The 22,584-nt window shown below is 39.5% G+C and overlaps 1 protein-coding gene across 3 annotated transcripts in view; it reads left to right on the top strand.

Moving 5' to 3' along the window:
* Nucleotides 1–22,584, top strand: part of LIMS1 (LIM zinc finger domain containing 1) — a 156,455-nt gene that overhangs the window by 69,596 nt on the left and 64,275 nt on the right. The window contains exon 1 of one of the 3 annotated variants that reach the window (XM_042931838.1): nucleotides 16,992–17,576. The exons of the other annotated variants lie outside the window; for them this stretch is intronic. Within the exon in view, the coding sequence (XP_042787772.1) occupies nucleotides 17,470–17,576 (107 nt within the window). The 5' untranslated portion in view covers nucleotides 16,992–17,469. Of the gene's footprint in view, nucleotides 1–16,991; nucleotides 17,577–22,584 lie in introns of those variants that run through there. 3 annotated transcript variants of the gene reach the window in all.

The following is a 22,584-nucleotide window of genomic DNA, read 5'->3' as shown; positions in this document are numbered from 1 at the left end:
GATACTAACCATTCTAACAGGTATGAGGTGATATTTCCTTGTGGTTTTGAATTTTCCTGATTATTAGTGATGTTGAGCACATTTCATGAACTTGTTGGCTATTTTTATATCTTTGGAAAATCTGTTCATGGCCTCTGCCCATTTTTTCGTCAGGTTGTTTGTGTTTTGGCTGTTGAGTTGTATGAGTTCCTTATAAATTTTGGATATTAACCTGTTCTTAGATGCATGATTTGGAAATATTTTCTTCTTTTCTGTAGGTTTCCTTTTCATTTTGTTGATTGCTTCTTCTGCTGTGTGGTGGGAACTTTCTAGTTTGATGTAGTTCCACTTATTTTTGCTTTTGTCGCTTGTGCTATTGGTATCTCATCCAAAAAATCACTATCAAGACTGATGTGAAGTTACTTTTCTGCTATGTTTTCTTCTATGAGTTTTATAGTTACAGGTCTTACGCGTAAGTCCTTAATCCATTTCAAGTTAATTTTTGTGAATGGTGTAAGATAGGGGTCCAGTGTTATTCTTTTGCACCTAGCATATGTTTTATGTCTTCTGTTTTACTATTATTTAGAAGTGGTAATATGTTTTTAATAATGGTTATGTATCAAGTAAGTGGCTTACTCAGGCTTCTTTGTGCGTTACATCCATATGATCTTGTACCTGAGAATTAACAATGCCTCTTTTTAAACTTCCTTTCTTTTTCTGAAAATTGTGTGCATGTAATATCTTTAGGAGCCACATGATGGCAGAAGCAGTGCTTTGAAACTTGTGGACTTACAAATATGCTATCTAAGAGAACATCTGCTCTGTATTTTCATCCTTTTTTCATTAAAAAAAATGGTATAGGATTTACTAGAAGGAGGCTTCAAATGCCTATCACATATCTTAAGAAAGAAAACATTACAAGTATAGTCGAGGGGCACTTGCATGGCTCAGACTGTTAATTAAACGTCTGACTCTTGATTTTGGCTCAGGTCATGATCTCATGGTTGGTAAGTTCAAGCCCTGAATTGGGCTCTGCATTGACAGTGGGAGCCTTCTTGGGATTCTCTCTCTCTCCCTCTCTTTCTGCCCTTCCCCCACTCGTGTGCACACACACTCTCTCTCACACATAAATAAACTTAAATAAAAATTTAAAAACATCAAAAAAATAAAAAATAATTTAAAAAACAAATATAGTTGAAATCTCTTGGTATACTTTCCTGTTTCAAATATCCTCCCATCCACTTTTCTTCCATGAGGAAAGCATTTTCCTAAATTTGTATTACTTCTGTGTATGTCTTTATACTTTTATTACACAGTTATGTTTTCTTAGCAGTGCATGAGATTGTTTCTTTTGTTTTAGATTGTATATAGTGTATGCTATTTGTGTTACTATGAAACTTAGAGTTTTGACTTAACATTTTTTAGATTAATTCATATGGATTTATGTAGCTTTAGTGAATTACTTTCATTTGTAGCTATATAGTATTCCATTGAAGAGATCACAACTTTTTACATCTTGTTTCTTAATGATAGACATTTAGAGAGACGGTACAATAGAGTGATTACAGATTGGGGAGCTGGGGACCTGATATACCCATTCAGACTCCAGTGCTGTCATTTGCTAAGTATAGAGCTTGGTTTCTACTTCTGCAAAATAGGGATAGCACTTGTGTCACAGGGTGTTGTGACCATTACATGAAATAGTATGTAGAGCATTAACACCATAAGCATTATTGTCATTAGCACCACAACAAGATGACAATAATGTAGAATCAGTGTTATTTTGTGCCATTTATTAAATTCTGTTGAAATGGAAGTCATCCTGTAAGAAGGGGGGAGTATAGTGAAAACGAGGGCTTGTAGACAGTCGAGGTGGCTTCTTTCAGATGACTTCTGTTTTCTCTAAGGTAAGCAAGGTTATCCACAAGAGTGATGGGAAAGGAGTGTGGACGGATGATTTGAGAGTGCTGAGGGTTTGAAGTGGCCTTGTTTGGGGCATTGTCTGGCTAGGTGTTTGCAAAAGAATTTCCTGTTTCGGTGTATATACTCTTCTTGTTTGTTTTGTTTTTTCTCACCAACCTTTTCACCTCACAAGTCATGAAGGCTCCACCTCCATTCTCGAGTCTTCTCTTTCCCTCCTCACATGGCACATCTTGCTGCCTAGCTGGTCTTTCACAGATGGATCTATCCAGGCCTATAACCTTCTCCATCCTGAATCCAAACCATTTGTGACCCTTTATCACACGTTTCATAATATTTCCTAGCTTGGCATTGACAGATCTTCAAAATATGGCCCTGTCTTGATGCCTTATCTTCTACTTCTCTACTCATACTCTTTTCACAAAATGAGGCTATCTGCTGTTCTCTGGTCAATTTACCACCATTCTGTGCTTTTGTTCTATTTCTTTCTTCTCTACCTAGAATATTATTTTCTCCTCTCTCCCCGTGCATGTGGGGGCTGTTTTTATACTGCTGTCAGGGTATTATGTTATGACTTCAAGGTAGTTATGCTTGTTTTCATCCCCATTGGTTGAATTTTGTTTTAAGTTAAAATAATTTTAGTATGAAAATTTTCTAATATAAAAATGGAAGAAATGAACCTCCATGTACTCATTACTCTGCCTTAGTTACTGTATTACCATGTTTGCTTCATATATCTTGTTTTTGTCTCTTTTAATGGAAATATAATTGACATAGTTTCAGGTATACAACATAATGATTTGATATTTATATACTGTGAAATGATTACTACAGTAAGTCTAAATATCCATTAAGATAGTTACAAAAATTTTCCTTGTAACGAGGACGTTAAGATCTATTCTTAGCAACTTTCAAATATGCAGTGCAGTATTATTAACTACAGTCACAATGCTGTATGTTACATCCCTGTGGTTTTTTTATTTAAAAAAAATTTTGTAATATTTATTTTATTTTTGAGAGAGGGAGAGAGAGCACGAGCATGGGAGGGTCAGAGAGAGAGAGGGAGACACAGAATCCGAAGCAGACTCCAGTCTCTTGAGCTTTCAGCACAGAGCCTGACATGGGGTTCAAACTCCAGAGTGGCGAGATCATGACCTGAGCCGAAGTCGGACCCTTAACCCACTGAGTCACCCATGTCCTTTCCATGATTTATTTTATAACTGGAAGTTTGTACATTTTGACCACCTTCACCAATTTTGCCTACTCCCCAATTCCCACATCTGGCAACCACCAATCTGTTCTTTGTATCTAGGAGTTCTTTTTTCTCTGTGTTGTTTGTTTGTTTGTTTTAGATTTCACATATAAGTGAGATCATAAGATACTTGCCTTTCCCTGTCTGACTTACTCCACTTAGCATAATGCCCTCATGGTCCTTCCATGTTGTTGCAAATAGCAAGACTTCATTCTTTTTTGTGGCTTAATCACAGTGTGTGTGTGTGTGTGTGTGTGTGTGTGTGTGTATACATGAATATATGTATATAAATCGCATTTTCTATATTCTTCCATTAGTGAACACTTAGGTTGGTTCCATGTCTTGGCTTTTGTAAATAATGCCACAAGGAACATGGGGTTGCAGATATCTTCTAACGTTAGTGTTTGTGTTTCTTTCAGATAAGTACCCAGAAGTGCAGTTGCTGGATCATATGGTAGTTCTGTCTTTTAAGTTTTTGAGGAACATCCATACTGTTTTCCACAGTAGCTACGCCAATTTACATTCCCACCAACAGTGCACAAGGGTGTTCCCTTTTCTCCATACCTTTGTGAGCACTCGTTATTTCTTGTCTTTTTGTTAGTAGCTAGCCATTCTAACTGATGTGATACAGTATTTCACTGTGGTTTTGATTTGCATTTTTCTGATGATGAGTGATGTGGAGCACTGTAGGACCGTCTGTATGTCTTCTTTGGAAAAATGTCTAGATCTTCTATTTTTTTTTAATTTATTTTTAACATTTGTTTAGTTTTGAGAGACAGAGCACCAGCAGGGAAGGGGCTGAGAGAGAAAGTGAGAGGGAGACACAGAATCCAAAACAGGCTCCAGGCTCTGAGCTGTCAGCACAGAGCCCAATGCAGGGCTTGAACCCATGAACTATGAGATCATGACCTGAGCCGAAATCAGATTCTTAACCAACTGAGCCACCCAGGTGCACTGCCACCCCTCCCCCTATTTTTAAATCAGATTGTTTTATTTGCTGTTGACTTGTGTGAGTTCTTATGTTTTGGATATTAAACCTCATGAGATGTATGATTTCCAATATTTTCTCCCATTTGGTAGGTTGCCCTTTCATTTTGTTGATGGTTTTCTTTGCTGTGCAGAAGCTTTTTAGTTTGATGTAATACCACTTGTTTATTTTTGCTTCCCATGCCTTTGACTTTTGGTTTCAAATTTTAAAAATCATTGCATGGGGCACCAGGGTGGCTCAGTCGGGTAAGTGTCCCACTTCGGCTCAGGTCACGGTCTCACAGTTCATGAGTTCAGGCCCTGCATGAGGCTCTGTGCTGACAGCTCAGAGCCTGAAGCCTGCTTCAGATTCTGTGTCTCCCTCTGTCTCTGCCCAACCTGCTCACGCTGTGTGTGTGTGTCTCTCTCAAAAATAAATACACATTAAATTTTATTTTTAAAAAATCATTGCAAAGATGATGTGAGGGAGCTTACTACCTATGTTTACTTCTAGGAGTTTTATGGTTTTAGGTCTTATGTTTCAGTCTTTAAACCATTTGAGTTAGTTTTGTGTGTGTGTGTGTGTGTGTGTGTGTGTGTGTGTGTGTGTGGTATAAGGGAGTGGTCTAGTGCCATTCTTTGCATGTAACTGTTCAGTTTTCCCAGCACCATTTAGTGAGGAGACTTTCCTGTCCCCGTTGTATGTTCTTGGCTCCTTTGTCATAAATTAACTGACCATAAATTCATGGGTTTGTTTCTGGGCTCTCTATTCTGTTCCATTGAACTATGTGTCTGTTTTTATGCCAATACCATACTGTTTTGATTACTGTAGCTTTGTAATGTAGTTTGAGATTAGCTTTGTAATGTAGTTTGAGATCAGCTTTGTTCTTCTTTCTCAAGATTGCTTTGGCTATTGGGGTCTTTTTTCTCTCTTAATTTACTTATTTAAAAGCAAATCCCAGACATTAGGTCAGTTGATCTCGATACACTTCAGAATTAGTCTCTGATAATATGGTCATTTTCTTATATAAACATGTGCTATTATCACATCTAACTGAGTGAGTGATAAATCTTTGGTATCAACCAATACCCAGTCCCTGGTCAAATTTTACCACCTATCCTAAGAATATTCCTTTACAGTTGGTTTGTTTGAACCAGGATCTAAACAAAGTCCATACTTATTAATACATTTGATTGTTATGTCTCTTAAATTTCTTTTAATTTGGAGGAAAACCCCTTCCCCATTTTTCTTTCTTGTAATTACTTTTTTGGAGATATTAGCTCTCTTGTCATGTTGAATTATCATTTTGAATTTTTTAAATAAACTTTTATTTTTAGAATAATGTTAGATTTATGGGAAAGTTGCAAAGATAGAGCATTCAGTCTATACCTCTCACCCAGTTTCCTCTCTTGTTAAGATCTTTCATCACCTTCATAGTGTCTTTTTGTCTATTTCAGCATCCTGTCCGGGATACTACCTCGTGTTTATTAGCCTTGGTTGAATTTTAAAGTAATTTCTGATCGTAAGCTCTCTTCTACTGTTGAGAAGAATAGCCATTTTCTGGCTAGGGGCAGCACACCTTAATGGTTAAAAGCATGATTTAAAACCAAGCATAAGGTTTCAAATTCTTAATCACATAAAAATTGTATGATCTTGGACAGATTACATGTACTGCTACCACAGTTTCAGCATCTTTAAAATGGGAATAATAGTATTATTTACGTTATTGTATCACTGCAGAATATAAATTTGATAAATGCTTGCAGAACATGCCTGGCACATAGTAAACACTCAGTAAATATAGCTCTTAACAGAGGTATTATTTCCTAAATCACAGTGAATGTCAGGGAAGAAGCTGGGTCCCATGGTAGGGGAGAGATGAGTTTGCTAAGAGATGAGTTCCTTTGCTTTGTGTGATACGGATCTCAGTAAGTTTTAGGTATTTCACCTCTATCTTAAGAATTTTTGTTTAGTAGAACATATTTCTCTAGTATGTGGAGACCAAATATGGCTTTACAGGGATTTCTTAATATCAGGATTGGGGAATAAAACTGCATACTTTTTTTTCTTTATTATTCTCATGTAGTGATTGGTTTGTGTTTTGAAATAGCCTCCTTTATAAGGTACCAGAAGCAGGTGGTTTGTATGGCTTAAACACTAACATTTGTTTATGGCATGAAGTGCTCTCAAAGGAATTAAAATGGGCTTGGTCATATTCTCAGTGCCTCTTCCTGCACCCACACCCTCCTAACGTCGCTGTGTTGTCTCAGTTGCTTCCAGAGCCTCCCTTGTTGCCATGTAACAGTCTACATGGTTTCAGCAGACTTGCTCTGTTAGAGGAAACCTGTATTCATTAGAAGTTTTGCCTTTTTTTTTCCCAGAACTCATGGAAACATTGAGTCATCACATGTACTCTGCAAGGAAGTAAGGCAGCATTGGTAATTTCAACCTGCAGAACTCAAAGGAATCCAGGAGTTCAGTTAAATTTAAGACTACCAATTTGACTCCTTTCTTTCACAGGCCTTTACTTCCGGACTGGTGGGAGAAAATTAGCTGAGGAGGAAGATGTGTATTAGTGAGTATTGTACAGGAGTGCACTATAGGTCTCTTTCCAAATCCTCAGACTCCCCATTCACAGTATTCATCTAGAGCATAACTAGACTACTTTTCATTTCCAGGGATGGAAAGTGTGGGCCAGCTGTCTCTAGTCTGTGTTTATAGTCTGGGACTTTTCCTCAGGGCACCTGTGCCTGTCAGGGTCCTGAGCTTTCCAGAAGCTTCCTGGGTTAGATTTATCAGTATTGAAAGGCAGTTCTAGTTCAGAGTGACCTTTTGATGATCTGTGAGGAGAGCATTTGGGGGCCCAGAGACAGTGTAGTCATTGGCAAAACAGGAACATTTGAGTCAGGTAAACTTGGGTTGGGATCCACATTATCTGCCTTATTGGTTATGTTGTTTGGTCAAGACATTTAACTACCAGGGTGCTAAGTGACTCAGTCATTTGAGCATCCGACTCTTGATTTTGGTTCAGGTCATGGTCCCAATGTCATGGGATCGAGCCCCACAAGGGACACTACACTGAGCGTGGATTCTCTCTCTCTCTGTCTCTCTCTCCTTCTGCCCCTCTCCTCGGCTCACACTCTCTGTCTCTAAAAAAAAAGAGAAGAAGAATAAATAAATAAATAAAATAAAATTTTGAAAAGACATTTAACTGTTTTAACACTTCATAACTTCATCTGCAAAACGGGAAGAGTGATACACACCTCATAGGACTGAGATGAACATTAAACTAGATAGTAAGCACAGGGTGCTTGGTAGGCACTTAGACCCCTCTGTTGTTAGTAATGATCAACCATATTAGAGAGTTGGGAGACTTTGAACTTTGTGAGGTGAACATTTTTGTGTCCCAGCTTTTTCTTTTGTAAACACTCTCTAAAAACTATTTATCAGATTCAAAGTAGGTTTAAAATGCCTGCCTCTCTGTGAACAAGATTAAAGGAACATGAAGTACAGCTCTTGCTGTATTTCCCCAGGTCAGTGTTATTGCTTCATCACAAACAGAATATGGGGAGATGTTAACAGTGTCAGTGCTTACTGCCTCTCCTACCGCGGCCTCTCCATTACCTCCTAAATTCCTCTCATACCACTATAGCTCAGGCTGTTATCTCTTCCCTGCACTGCCTCCATGATTGTCCCCACTTGCTCCTTAAAATCCACCCTCCCCACATGCCACTGTGAGAGCAATCTTTGTGGAACAGATTTGATCGTGTTGGGCCCTTGTTTAACAGTATGGTGGCTTCCCTTCACTCTTAGGTTAAAAGATGCCATGCCACTGCCTGTCTCTCACCTCACCTGCCAGCACTCCCCTTTAGCCACAAGGTGGGATTTCCTTTCCTCCTGGCCCTGGGTCTCTATCAACTGACCCTGTTTCCACGAATGCTCCCCACACCTTGGGCCCTCTTGCCTTTAGTGACTTCATACCTTTTGGGTTTGGGGGGTATCAGATCCCAGCTTTTGGGGGTAATGTTTCCGTTTCAGAAAATGTTTCCCTGCCATCCCTCCCCACTCCTTGCTGTAAGCATTCTCATGGTACCCTATTCTTCTGTCATTTGACACGTTTTTAAATCTGTATTTGTGTGATTGTATGATTAGTACTAGTACCAGCAGTAGACTGCAAGCCCCACAAGGACAGTGGGTCCCTGGTCTTAGAGCAGGACTTGCCGCATGTTTGAGGCTCTCTCAGTGTGCAATGATTGCCTTGGGGCGGTCACAGCACACTCTTCTGTGCCCTTTTGCTGAGCCCTGCCCATCAGTCCTGATGTAATGTTGTCTGTGCCTGTCCCCTTCTCATTCCCATGAACAGCCTCCGCTGGACCCTCATCTTACACTTGGGTAATGAGATCCTCTGTACATGGCTTTCCTTTTTTTTTTTGTGCTACCTTGAAAGCTGTGGTCCTGGCTTAGAAGATCCACTGCTTTGTCAGTCTCACTTTCCTCTTGACATATCTCTCAATCACATTGCACTGATGTTTCCTCCACCTGGAGTGCCGTCCACTTACCTCTCCCCAAATCCTCTTCTGTACTGCTGTTCCCACTCAAACCCGACCCACTCTAGAGGATGCATCCATATTTCATTATATATATTGAGGGTTTCTGAGGTGTCCTTTCTTCCTGATTTGATTAGAAATCCCTTTGGAAGATGGGATAATGGATCTTAATTTAATTTTTCTCTTCGTTACCTCAAGCATTTTAAATTTTGGTTCCTTATTAAATAGAACTATATTTTTTTGTTGTAGAAAACTTAGAAGATATAGACAGTCCACAAGAAAAAATAATTTTGAATCTTTTCAAATACTGCCCACCAGAGATATTTTGGAAGGTATATACTCTTCCAGACTCTCTGGTGTTTGTGGGTGTGTGGATGTGCATACATACATGGTGTATACATATGTAGTCTTTCGTGTAAAATGGAAGCAGTGGGCAGTGTCCTCAACTCTTTTTTCACAAAGTACTATATCGTGAATACCTTTTTGTAGCAAATAATTGTCATCAATCACTCTCAAATGGTAAAACTATGCAGGAAATATTGTCCTTATTGAAATAATTATGTCTTTAGAGCTTTCTTAAAATTTTAAATTCTTTTTTTGTCATGGAATTGAACTTTTATCTGAGCTAGGGAGAAAAAAATAACAGTAAGTGAAGAGATGACACTGACGTTAGAAATGAGGTGACACAAATTTTTTTATGTTGCCTTTGAGATTAGAATTTATACAGAACCTGGAAATATTTTGAGAACTTGGTGAAAACAGTTTTGATATAAAAGTTGATGTGTTGACAGTGCTAACTGTTTTAATGAATCCTATAGTGGGGTAAGGCAGGTATTGTGGTTTATTTTTTATGACACGCCTCTTGAATTCCAGGGCAGGGAGCAGAACTGTATTTCTTCTTCCAGGTTCTCAGAAGATCAAAATTCCTGGCTCGTGACTGACTCTCTTGGAATGTGGAAATAACTGTTTCTTCCCTCCTGTCACACACAAGTACTTCACCTATTGGATTTTTTAAAATGAGAGTTTAGTTTAGAAACAGGCTCAGCACATATCGAGGTATAAGGTGGACAAGTAGAAAGAGTAGAAACAATATTTATAGCAATGTTACAAAAAGTTATATTAAAACATATGTCTTAGGTTGAATGTGTGAAAATTTTTATTTTCAGAAAAGCTCCCTTTGTTGAAATATTACCAGTAGGATTTCTTTTTAAAACAAGTTTCCTTAGAGAATTAAAAATTACTCTGTTAAAAAAGTTTAATCTTACACTCCGTTTTCCAAAAACATGTTTAGTGCATCAAATGAGGTACCAACATTATAATTTATGCTCAACTGGGTGGCTCAGTTGGTTAAGCGGCCGACTTCGGCTCAGGTTATGATCTCGCAGTCTGTGAGTTCGAGCCCCACGTCGGGCTCTGTGCTGACAGCTCAGAGCCTGGAGCCTGTTTCAGATTCTGTGTCTCCCTCTCCGTGACCCTCCCCCGTTCATGCTTTGTCTCTCTCTGTCTCAAAAATAAATAAACGTTAAAAAAATTTTTTTTTTTTAAATAATTTATGCTCTGGAGGAAAAGTGCAGTCCTCCTGCAGACACCTACTTCCTTATTCCTTCCCTATGGTCTCAGGGCTCTGTTGAGGAGTATTCTCTGGTTTTGCAGCAGATGTGTTTTGGGGCTGGGATGATCAGTATGCCTTTTCATGGCATTTTATATTTTCATTAGATCTTACTTTTGGAATAGTTCTTTTCTCCCAAAGAGAAAGTACACAGGGAAAGAACAATCAAGAAAAGTTCAAAGATGCTCAGTATCTTTCTCCTCTGTTCCTGCCTCTACACTGAGGATCTGACATATGGTGGGACTCCAGGAAATACTTGTTGAAGAGCTAATGTATAAATCCTGACCCTTGTGTTCCTAATTTACTCAGCAATGGAATTTCTCACTAATGCAATCATTAGGGGTAAAGTGTGCTGTGTCAGAACTTAGTCGACATTGGCACATCATGTTACTCAGGTCCTTTCTTAAAATCAAGTCCTTTTAATATAGGGGAAAGACCAGTGATAATCATCTAATTTGGTTTCTTGTGTTTCTAAATGGAAAAATTGAGGATTTTCATAGTGAAATGACTTCCTGTGTGCTTATATGTCAAGCATAGCAAGAAGACTGACAAACATGGAATATTTCTGGTTTCTTTCTTGTACCCTTACACCAACTTACCCCGTACTTAGCCCTTTCAAAATGTGGATGGGATAAGTTACTTGAAATTTTATTTCAAATTCCTTTGGAAATAGAATTCACCATATTTTGACAGCATCTTTTGAGAACAGTCTTTAATTATCTAACAAAGTACTGCAGATGACCTCATGTTGTTGGTCATGAGAGAAACTTCAGTGTGTGTCTGGCTCGGAACGATGCAGTGAAGTTCTCACAAGCCTCTGATGACAGGTCAGGCTGTCCACTCAGGTGTGTCCAGCTTGAGTTACAGAAAAGCTGATTAAGGAAAAAATTCAGAGGGACTTGTTGTGGTGTCATCTCCTTATGAATGGCATCGTTTTTTTGGTGATTTTTTTTTTTTTTTTGACTCTGGCCTGGTTTTTTAGGCAGTTTATTCTACCTTCCCATGTTCTTTGTTCTAGTTAATTTCATCTTCAACCTACTTATGATGGCATGTCAGAGTTAGAACTCTTAAGCAGCAGATCTGTTTTCAGTACTGCGTCCTTCCTGCATATTGATAGCCCAGAGCACTCTAGAGAGGTCTCATTTAGAGAGATAGCAGGGCTGATAAATATTTAGGAAATGAATGTGTTAGACATAGTGAGAAAGGACGATATTCTTACTTTACTAGAGACTTTGCTTTCCCCTGTAAATGATTATTCATAAGATAAAATTTTAAAAAGGATTCATTTTCATTAAGTTCAAAATTAGTTGCAAAACATAAAATTATTCTCTTATTATGTGTCACACAAGGAAATAAATGGCCTGGAAATGTACAACTGCTCAGCCAGTTTACAGGCTCTTAGTAGCTAGTACAAAAGTTACTGCTAATGAGGCCCACTTAACTCTGCCATGGAATCTGGTTTGTCGCTGTCTTATTTCTGTGTAGGAGAAAGATTCACAGTTTAGTAATACTAATGATCAGTTTTAGAAGTTTGATGTTTAACTAGGTTTCTTTACCCTTTCGTGCCTGAAGGAGTACTTAGACCAAGTACACTAAAACCTGGACTGTGTTATAGGAGTACACTTATCATGATGAGCACTGAGTAATGTATAGAATTGTTGAGTCATTATATGTACGCCCAAACCTAGTATTAGACTGTATGTGAATTATACTTCAACTTAGAAAAACTAGATCATGTCAGGTATAGGTAAAAATCTAGGCTAAATTTTTTTTTTTATTCCAGTCCCAAGTGGGAAGTGTTTATACCGTGGGAGGTACTGTTCAACTCTACAAAAGCTTTTGACTTTTTACAGTATCACCAAGAAAGTAAATTTTTGTAAAAGTATAGAATAGGTGTGCCTTTTAAAAATCTCATTTAGGTAATGTTGAATGTCAAATGCAAAAAAAAAAAAGTTTCAAAATCTCATAAGTAGCACTGTAAAGTGATTAGGCTGTCAAAATCAATTGGTTGAACCACTAAATCAAAGAACTTATTTAAATAATGCAAACGTCTACCATGTATCTGGTCTTGTGGACACAGTTGTAAATGATCTGATACATTACTACCCTCACAGACCTGTTATGCTAAGGGGAGAGGTGGGTAGAGAAGCAACCTGTTGTGAGGCTGTGTGATTATGAGGACAGGAGCACAGTTGCCAGGGGAAGGCACTCGGAACAACAGAAAGGGAACTGTGGGTGCTTAGGGTCTAGAAATGCTTCTTATAAGTGATGATCCTTGCACTGAGTCGTAGTGGGATGATTAGGAGTTGGTCCATCTTCTAGTCTTATAAAGCTGCATGTGGAAAGGCCAGGAGGTGAGAGGAAGTGATGCCTGTCCTGGGAACCTCCCGGAATTCAGTGCAAGTGTGGGAGGGCATGGGCTCAGCAGGGTTCACTTGGCGCCCCATGGCAGTGAGCCAGTCAAGAGTTTTTCAGCAGGATCAATACATGATATTTTAAAAGAACACTTTGACGGGGCACCTGGATGGCTCAGTTGGTTAAGCATCTAACTTGATTTCAGCTCAGGTCGTGATCTCATGGTTCATGAAATCCAGCCTGCTTGGAATTCTCTTTCTTCCTCTCTGTCCCTCCCCTGCTCACTCTCTCTCTCTCTCTCTCTCAAAAATAAAGAAACAAAAAAATTTAAAGAGCACTTTGAAATTTGGAGGATAGATTGGAAGAGGGTAAGATAAGTGGAAGAAAGATTGGTTCGGAGACGTTAAGGGGAGACAAAGGAACTCTTCTGAAACAGTGCCTAGCCCAGTGCAGAGCACTGAGTGAAAACTTATTGAACAAATGAGATCCAAAATCCTACACCGTGGTGTTGCAGGTTTCCAGAGAAGGGGAAGATCAGTGCAAGTCAGAAGATCCAAGGTAAAGTCCATCTGTTGGCTTCTGAAGAATCTATCGTTTCCCTGAAATGATGATAAAACTTTGTGTTCACATGCATTTTCTGAGTCATTAACTTTTGTCAGGTTCATAAAAGGTTCCTGACCTTCTGAAAGGTGAAAAACCACTGGGTTAGATGTTAGCCTGGCAGAACAGGACCTTGTGTGAGGCTCTGTAGAACTTTGTATTTAGTCATCTCAATAAAGGGCTTAAATTTATAAAAGATATTATCAGCTATTCTGATGACGTTAAGCTGGAACAGATATCTAATTATGCCAGGAGTCAAAGTACGGATTCAAAGAGAACCTAACAGTTTGGAGACAAGTGAACAAAAGTTGTAATCAGGTTCACAGCCCAACTGTACTGTATTGAAAGTGGGATAGAAGATGCTTCACCTTAACAACTTTTGTGAGCTGTTGCTCCTTAACAACCACTGGGCATGGGGGCTGAGGAAAGCTCTGGGAGTTCTGGAGTGCTGCCTGGTAGTGAACACTTGATGCCTGGAAGCCTCTGAGAAGAGGCAGAATCCCAGGTGAGTGATGCTGTATAGGAGTATGAGAGAGGAGTATTCCGCATTGGTCCTCAGAGATTGTTTGGAGTGCAGAATGAACTATTTCCCTGTATAGAGACCCACAGAAAATGCACTGGCACAGGCCTCCCTCTGTGCTGTCAACAGAGGGCACAACTGAGAGCTCTGTTTCTATGGAAAAGTATAAAAGTTAACAAAAAAAAGATGAAGACATGAGGCCACTTTTGCTGACACCGCCCTGTTGTGTGTTCCAGGGGTGGGCTCTCCCTCCCTTGGTGCTGAATGAAGTTCAGGAACACCGTTGTGAGGAGAGGAGTTGATAATCTGGCTATCCCGTGAGCTGCTTGGTCAATGGTGTGTTTTGTGGCATTTGTGAATTTCCTATTCAGAAATTGTGTGGGTTCCCAGCGTGTATCGTAGAGCTGGTTCTACTTATAGCTCAATAAAATCTGAGAGCACATCCGAAGGGGTGCTAGAGACTATGTGAGAGAGCTTTACCTTCAGCCCCAGAATTTAGTTTTACTTGGTTGTGACAATTTCGTTAGACCTTAAGCATTCATTTACTGAAATTCCTATTTGTCATTACAACCATTTTATAAATTTTTTTTAAGTGCTTATTTATTTTTTGGGAGATGGCGGGGGGGGGGGGGGAGAGAGGGAGAGGGAAAATGAGAATGAATGAACACGGGGAGGGGCACCAGAGTGGCATAGGGGACAAAGGATCAGAAGCAGGCTCTGTGCTGACAGCAGAGAGCTGGTTGTGGGGCTCTAACTCACGAACTGCAAGATCATGACCTGAGCTGAAGTCCGATGGTTAACCAACTGAGCCACCCAGGCACCCCTCATTACAACCATTTTAAAAGTCAGAGAGCAAGAACTGTTTCAGTTTGTTTGTTATATAGCTTGGGAACTTTTTTTTTTCTGTTCACATCCTTTAACCTTAGACTCATCAAATACAGGATTCGTCCTACACAGTTAGGTGTTTCCTGTCTCGTTAACCTTTAGTAGTTGCCAAGCACTTTTTCCTTGTCAGCATGCTGCATTACTTTTTTTAAAGCTCTTTTAAAAATCAAACTCTGTTATTTATATCTTTCTATAGAAACAAGTCCTATTTAATGTTGAGCTTTCTTGAAAGTAATATTACACTCTATGTTAACTAAATGGAATTTAAATAAAAACTTGAAAAAGGAAAAAACAATGTCAAGGTCTCTGTGTTTGTAGTGAATATAATATTAATTTGTATTGTATTCATCAAGCATCTAGAGTGGTGCCTAGAGTGAAAAGAAACAGAATTGGTGGTTTCTCTTCATTTGTTTTTCACATCTGTTTTGACAAAACTGTAAGAATTAGACACTTTAGGAATCCTAATTTTATGTTTGTTATGGTAAACTTTAACCTTTTCTGTATTTTAGGTCTCAGTAGGATCCTAGGGCTTTGTACAAAAGACATATGTAAAGACATATGTATTTTTTATTTATTTTTGAATAGGCAGAATATCCAAAGTTCTGAACAGAATTTGGTAATAGAAAGGCTTTCTTCTGCTACTGTCCCCAAGTTCCCCAGAGGCCTCCAGTATTACCCTTTTTGAAAGAGATAACATTTGTCACTTGATTCTTTTACATGTTTCACAACTATTTAAATCTAGTGTTAACAACAAAATTAGTAATTTCTTCCTTGAATCTTTAAAAGTGTGTGTTATCGGGCACCTCGGTGGCTCAGTCAGTTAAGTGTCTGCCCATTTGTTTCAGCTCAGGTCATGATCTCTCAGTTCATGGGTTTGAACCCCGTGTTGGTCTCTGCTCTGACAGTGTGGAGCCTGGTTAGGATTCTCTCTCTCTCCCTCTCTTTTTCTTCCCTTCCCCTGCTTGTGCTCTCTTTCAAAAAAAAAAAAAAAAAAAAAAAGTATGTTACATTTTGGCGGCGCCTGGGTGGCTCAGTAGATTGAGTGTCCAACTTCGGCTCAGGTCATGATCAGGTGGTTCTTGAGTTCAAGCCCTGTGTCAGGCTCTGTGCTGACAGCTTGGAGCCTAGAGCCTGCTTTGGATTCTGTGTCTCCCTCTCTCTGCTCCTCCCCTACTCACACTCTGTCTCTTTCTCAAAAATAAACATTAAAAAAAATAATTAAAAAATGTATGTTACATTTTGATGGCAGCTGTAAGTTGTCTGTTTTCCGCTGGGGTGGTGGAGCCAAGGTGACAATTGTGGCCCTGAAGGGAGCTAACATCTGCGTGTCCTGGGTGAAGGAGTAAGATATGGACCCCCATCTTCCTTGTGGGTGCCTTAATATTTGTATTTATAATATAGATACTCTCAGGGGAATATGTTAATTCTTTAACCCTTGATGCAAAAAGAAGTTTCAGAGACATTTCTCTGTGCTCTTGTTGAGGGGATTCTAGAAGGGAAGGAGGTTGATACAGATCACTCAAGGAGAAATTATTGAAACCATAAAGTCAAACTATTGGCTAAGAAGTTGCCAAGGCTCTAGACTGTATCTGTGAGACAGTGCTGTATACTGAGTGGAACTGAATCAGAACTGGAGGCTACAATCCTGCATGCTGTTGCACTAACATCATTTGGAACTGTAACAGTAAAGACTTGCTCCATGTTATTTGTCCTCCATTATTTGCGAACCCCTCTTGCAAACACTCACCTATACCCCACACACACTAAAACAGAGCCCCTTTCTATCTTTGTCACCATCTGGTGTCAAATGTGCATCTACTAGGGCTGCATAGGCACCCAAAACACCTTTAGGCAGACAGTGTTGATTACACTGAGGTGCATATTTGATGAGAGGGAATTTTTAGAATAGGTAGTTAAACAGATTTAGAAAATCACTGAATGGAGGTTGATAGAAGAAACCACGTTCCTTTCAGTTATGAATTTTTGAGTAACATCTAGGGGGGAAAAGACACTTCTTTTCTAAAAAGGATTTCAGATAGGGGCACCTGGGTGGCTCAGTCGGTTGAGCGTCCGACTTCGCTCGGGTCACGATCTCACCGTCCGTGAGTTCGAGCCCCGCATCAGGCTCTGTGCTGACAGCTCAGAGCCTGGAGCCTGCTTCCGATTCTGTGTCTCCCTCTCTCTCTGGCCCTCCCGCCGTTCATGCTCTATCTCTCTCTGTCTCAAAAATAAATAAAAATGTTAAAAAAAAAAAAAAATTTAAAAAGGATTTCAGATAGAATGGGGAAAGGGAGGAATTGCACTGTTTCCCTCACAATTGTGCCTTTTTTTTTTTTTTTTTTTTAAAGGAAAATATCCCAAAGAGCTCTTGATGACCAGGCACTTCTTTATACTGACAGCTGCTTGTGGAGTCTTCGTGCATTTCCTGGCAAATAAAATAGGGCAGGACCCTTTAGTCATTACCCTACTGGAGCTTTTTAGCCTAATTTTAATTCAGAATGATGCTGGAAAGATTTATAAAGGAATTGGTGTGATTATTCATAACAATTAAACTTTGCTTATTAGTAAACACGTGAGACCCAGGTCCCTGACACCTCCCCCCATCCCCTCCCCCAAGGTGCAAGGCCCAGAGATAAGGCAGGCCAGGCCTTGCTGAGGAGGGTGTGTACCAACAGAGAAACAGGAAGCTGTGCTTAGCCCGCTTGCCTGGAGGTTTCCAACTCTGGTCAGGTGTACTAAAGTCCCGGCAAGAGACACGTTCGTGCTGAGCCCTAGCAGCCACGCTGCTCGGCATAAATGCTTCAGACTGTCAATAACTGATGTGTAGAGAGAAGTATGACTGCATTACAGCTTAAAGAGCTGTCCCACTCAGGTCTCTACCGGAGAAGACGAGATCGCCCCGATAGTGTGAGACTAAATGGGTTACCGGAGGAAGAGCTAAGGTGAGTGCAAAGTCATGGTTGGCTGGAGGTCAAGACACCTAGTGATTGCAGCGAGATTCCTGCCTCAGTGGATGCAGCAGTGGGGAATACACTTTGAAGAGGTTCCACTGAAACCTCTCAGTCTGTAATTAAAGACTGAACACTATCCCCAGATTGTGCTGGATTGGAACTGTGCAAAACTAGAACTCATTTTTCCATTTCTTCACAAATCCTGTAAGTTGTTTTAGCTGTTCCCCAAAACTGCTGTGCTGTCTTTAAAAATTATATAATCATCAAAGTAATATTTGGAAACAATTGATTTTTCCCCCTTAGTTTAAAGATAGATTGCTTTGGCTTATTAGAACATGTTTCTGTGAGGAGTTTTTCTTTGAATTTTGGTGGTGAGATTAGTTTGTGATGTTTTGAGTGGGGGTTGGGGGGTGTTCATAGAGCATTCTTTGTTATTGAAATGGTTGAGCAAAGGAATGCAGAAGCTATTGAATGTAACCTAGGAAGGAAGGACATCAAAAATCTGGAGACCATTTTAACTAAAAGGTTAGGGTGTTTTGTTTTGTTTTGTTTTCAGACTTAATTTGCCTCATTTTAGTTTTTGTTACAGCTATTGAGAATTGTTTTTAGATTTTTAGGTTCTAAAAAGTCCCTGCAACATTAAGCCATATGTTAAAATATGCTAACTGTGAAGGGTTTAGATTTTGTTTCTGAGATGAAGTGTTCCTGTTTTAGTGCTGACAGGAGGCTGCAGTAAAGAGAGACTTCCTTTTCTTTTTATTACGTTTACTCTATAGTACTTAAGTTTGTTTATGGACTCATGACTTAAGTATTTGAATATTTCAACTAGATGGTGAGAGGGATATTTACATGCTGTGTGTTATTTCTCTTTTTTCTATAAGTTCATTTTTAGAGTTTGTTTTAAGTTCTGTATTTAAATTTGACAGGGAAACAATTATCAGGAACGCTTTTTTAAACTTCTGTAAGTCTGTTTGTCTTACAGCCAGCTATATATACTACAGGAGCTATACTTTGGGAGGGAAACATTTACTTGAAAATTATCAACTCTTTCAATAACTTTTGAAGAGAATAGTAGCATTAAAGGACCATTATCGATGCTAACATTAGATTTTATTCCTTACTATGTCAGGTGTCTCTTAGGTACGTATAATTGTATCAATTTTGAATTGATTGGATTTAAAGACAGAATTTAAAGGCTTCAGAGTTTGAATTGTTACAAATTTTATGAGGTTTAGTGAAAATATTGAGCTCTCTCTTGCTAAACAGATAGGCTTTTGGAAGTGTCCTCTGAAATCAACATTTACAAGCAGACTCCAAACTACTCTTGAGCCAAGAGTGAAAAGTTACTGGAAACAGTTTTAATTTCAGATTTGGGGTCCTAAGGAATTTCCTTTATAAAAAAAAAATTAAGATATATAAAACAACATTTGAGACCAACCATATTTTATTTATTTTTCGGACAGTAGCAAAAGTACGCATGAATAAAATTGCGTTTATGCTCAAGGAGGTAGTTATTTTTATAATGACCTTCAAAACAACTGGATATTTTCCTTTTGTCTAGACTTCAAATCAAAGGAGGAAGAATATATTTTTCTTGAGAGAGATGGGGGTAGGTAGGGGCAGAGGGAGAGAGAGAGAATCTTAATCAGGTTCCATGCCCAGTCCAGAGCTTGATGCAGGGCACGATCTCACCACTGTGAGATCTTGACCATGAGATCATGACTTGAGCCAAAATCAAGAGTGGGACGCTTAACCAACTGAGCCACCCCAGTGCCCCAAGGAGGAAGAATAATTATTAAGAAGTATTGCTTGTTCTGTTGAGTTAAGGGGAAATATTTTTCCACCCATTCTGGTGATACAGTTCTCAGGTGATAATAAGGGACTTCTGCTTCTGTGATTTCTCTGTCCTTTACTGCAGAGAGAATGACCATTATTCCTTATTTTATTTAAAAAAAAAATTTAATGTTTATTTTTGAGAGAGAGACAGAATGCAAGCAGAGGAGGGGCAGAAAGAGATGGAGACACAGAATCCGAAGCAGGCTCCAGGCTCCAAGCTGCCAGCACAGAGCCCGACGTGGGGCTCAAACCCATGAACTACAAGATCATGACCTAAGCCAAAGTCAGACGCTTAGCTGTCTGAACCACCCAGGCGCCCCTATTATTCCTTATTTTAGGAGTGTGGTACTTAGCTAGTAAAAGTAGGCAATTGTCTGTTTTTCCATGGACTTTTTATCAATTTAGAGAGTCAGGTTGTTTGTTTTTCTAATTTTATAGTAAGCCTATTTTTAGCATTAAATCAGGTTTCTTAGTTAATAGGAATCAGGGAGGGTAGGGACTTTGAAATTAGGCACACCCATTTCAGCACCACTCTGTTAGACAAGTTACGTAATCTTGTTAAACCTCAGTTTGTTCCTCTTTAGAACGAAGTAAAAATAACTGCCATTATTGAGCATCATTTACTATCTCATAAATTCCTCACCACCAACCTACAGAGGCAGAGGCGTTATTTAAAAAAAAAAAATATTTTAATGTTTATTTATTTTAGAGAGAGAGAGAGACAGACCACGAGCGGGGGAGGGGCAGAGAGAGAGGGAGACAGAATCCGAAGCAGGCTCCAGGCTCTGAGCTGTCAGCACAGAGCCCGATGACAGCACAGAGCTGTCAGCACAGAACCACGAGATCGTGACCTGAGCTGAAGCCGGACGCTCAACTGACTGAGCCACCCAGGCTCCCCGAGGCAGGGGCATTATTATATTGTGCATAGTGGTATAGGATTAATGGCTTTCATGCATTATTCAACTAATTTTTATTAGGTGCCTACTCTGCTAAATAAAGATGTAGTGATGAATCAGACACAGTTCTTCCCCTTTAAGGCACGCCACGGTTTTGGCACATGAACTGTGACCAACAGGTGCTCTTCACACAAGCAGTTGTTTGACTTTGAATACATGTAATATCAAACATTTCTCACACCGCCTCAGTATTGCACAAGACCCATACCTGCTCACATTCCTTCTCACTCTCCTGTTCACTTTCTTGGCATATTTATGAACTCTAACAGAATGATAGAAACTAAAAGAGCTATGCTCATTGCCAGAAAACATTTTTCTTGAAAGTTAAAAATAAAAGACTATGCTCTGAAACAAAATACAAGTGTTTAAGGAGGACCGTAAAAGACATGAAAACAACCCTGGCTTCAAACTTGTAAGAGGCAGCATGAAAAACACTGACTTTATAGACTTTTATTTTGATGTACTAAATATAACCTGAAACTTCCCCTATTGCATACTTTGTACAACAGACTATTACCCTCTACATTTGAGGGTTATGTTATGGCAATTTATTTTATTTAAATAGTAGTTGTTACTACCAGTGGAAAGTGTCCTGTGGGTCTTTGTCTTGAGTTCTAGAGCATGTCCTTAATTTTGGCTAGATTCTAACATGTCAAAGAAACCATTGGAAATTATTTTCCCTTGTGAAGCTCAGTGTTAAGGATTTGGATATAGTGTGGATGTTCATTTGTATCCAAGACTATATAAAGTCTGTGTATACAAATACAGATTGTCTTTCTGTCCAGTTCTCATGACCTGGATACAACTGGTATGACTTTCAAATTTGAGCAATGGACTCCTTAGCACAACATAGCTCACACTTTTATGTCAGTCGGCTCAGAGCTTGTTCTGAGTTTCACACCTCTAAAAAGAATTTACCCTTTTTTCCTTGGAATTTTTGATCTTCAAAAATCGCATCTAAGATAAACCCTTGGGGCCCCTGGGTGGCTCAGTCAGTTGAGTGTCCTGACTCTTGATTTCGGCCTAGGTCATGATCTCATGGTTCATAGGTTTGTGCCCAACATTGGGCTCTGCACTGACAGTGTGGAGCCTGCTTGGGATTTTCTGTCTTTCTCTCTCTCTGCCCCTCTCTTGAGTGTGTGTGCATTCTTTCCCTCTCAAAAATAGATAAACATTTAAGATATACCCTTATCTGTATACTTAATCCTTAACTATTTATTCCATCCTTCAAACTATGTTGCACCCAGACACCTTGTTTTTTGATGAAACATGAAGAACATGCCTAACACAATACACACACACACACACACACACACACACACAACACACACACACACACACACACACACACACACACACACATACATTCACATACACCCTTTAAAATTCTCACTCACTTTTGGGGTGCCTGGGTGGCTCAGTCAGTTAAGCAACTGACTTCAGCTCAGGTCATGATCTCACAGTTCGTGGGTTCAAGCCCCACATCAGGCTCTGTGCTGACAGCTCAGAGCCTGGAGCCTGCTTCGGATTCTGTGACTCCCTCTCTCTCTGTTCCTCCCCTGCTCATTCTCGGTCTCTGTCTCTCAAAAATAAGTAAATGTTAAAAAAAATTAAAATTCTCACTCACTTTTGCTCTCTCTCAGATATAAAGGATCTGTAAGTAACTAATTGGGGATACCTCAAAAGTCAAGTCTTTGCTGGGTAGGCCTGAAACATAGTTTACATAGAAACATTGGCCAAATCTGGCCCACTGCCTGTTTTTGTATGGCCCATGTGGATTTTATATTTTTCAGTGGTTGGAAAAAAGTTGAAAGAAGAATATTGTATAACATACTGAAAATTACATGAAACTCAAATTTCACTATCCATAATAAATGAAGTATTTTTATTTTATTTATTTTTAATTTTTTAAATGTTTATTTTTGAGAGAGAGAGAGAGAGAGACCAACAGAGTGCCAGTGGGGGAGGGGCAGAGAGTGAGGGAGACACAGAATCCAAAGCAGGCTCCAGGCTCTGAGCTGTCAGCACAGAGCCCGATGCGGGCCCGAACCCAGAAACCGTGAGATCACTACCTGAGCTGAAGTTGGGTGCTTAACCGACTGAGCCACCCAGGTGCCCCTCAAAAATAAACATTTAAAAAAAATTTCAGGGGCACCTGGATGGCTCAGTCGGTTAAGCGTCCGACTTCGGCTCAGGTCAAGATCTCA

This window comes from Panthera leo, chromosome A3, assembly GCF_018350215.1.
Source record: "Panthera leo isolate Ple1 chromosome A3, P.leo_Ple1_pat1.1, whole genome shotgun sequence".
Classification (NCBI taxonomy): Eukaryota; Metazoa; Chordata; class Mammalia; order Carnivora; family Felidae; genus Panthera; species Panthera leo.
The sequence above is the reverse complement of the archived record's forward strand: the minus strand, read 5'-3'. Positions and strand labels throughout refer to the sequence as shown.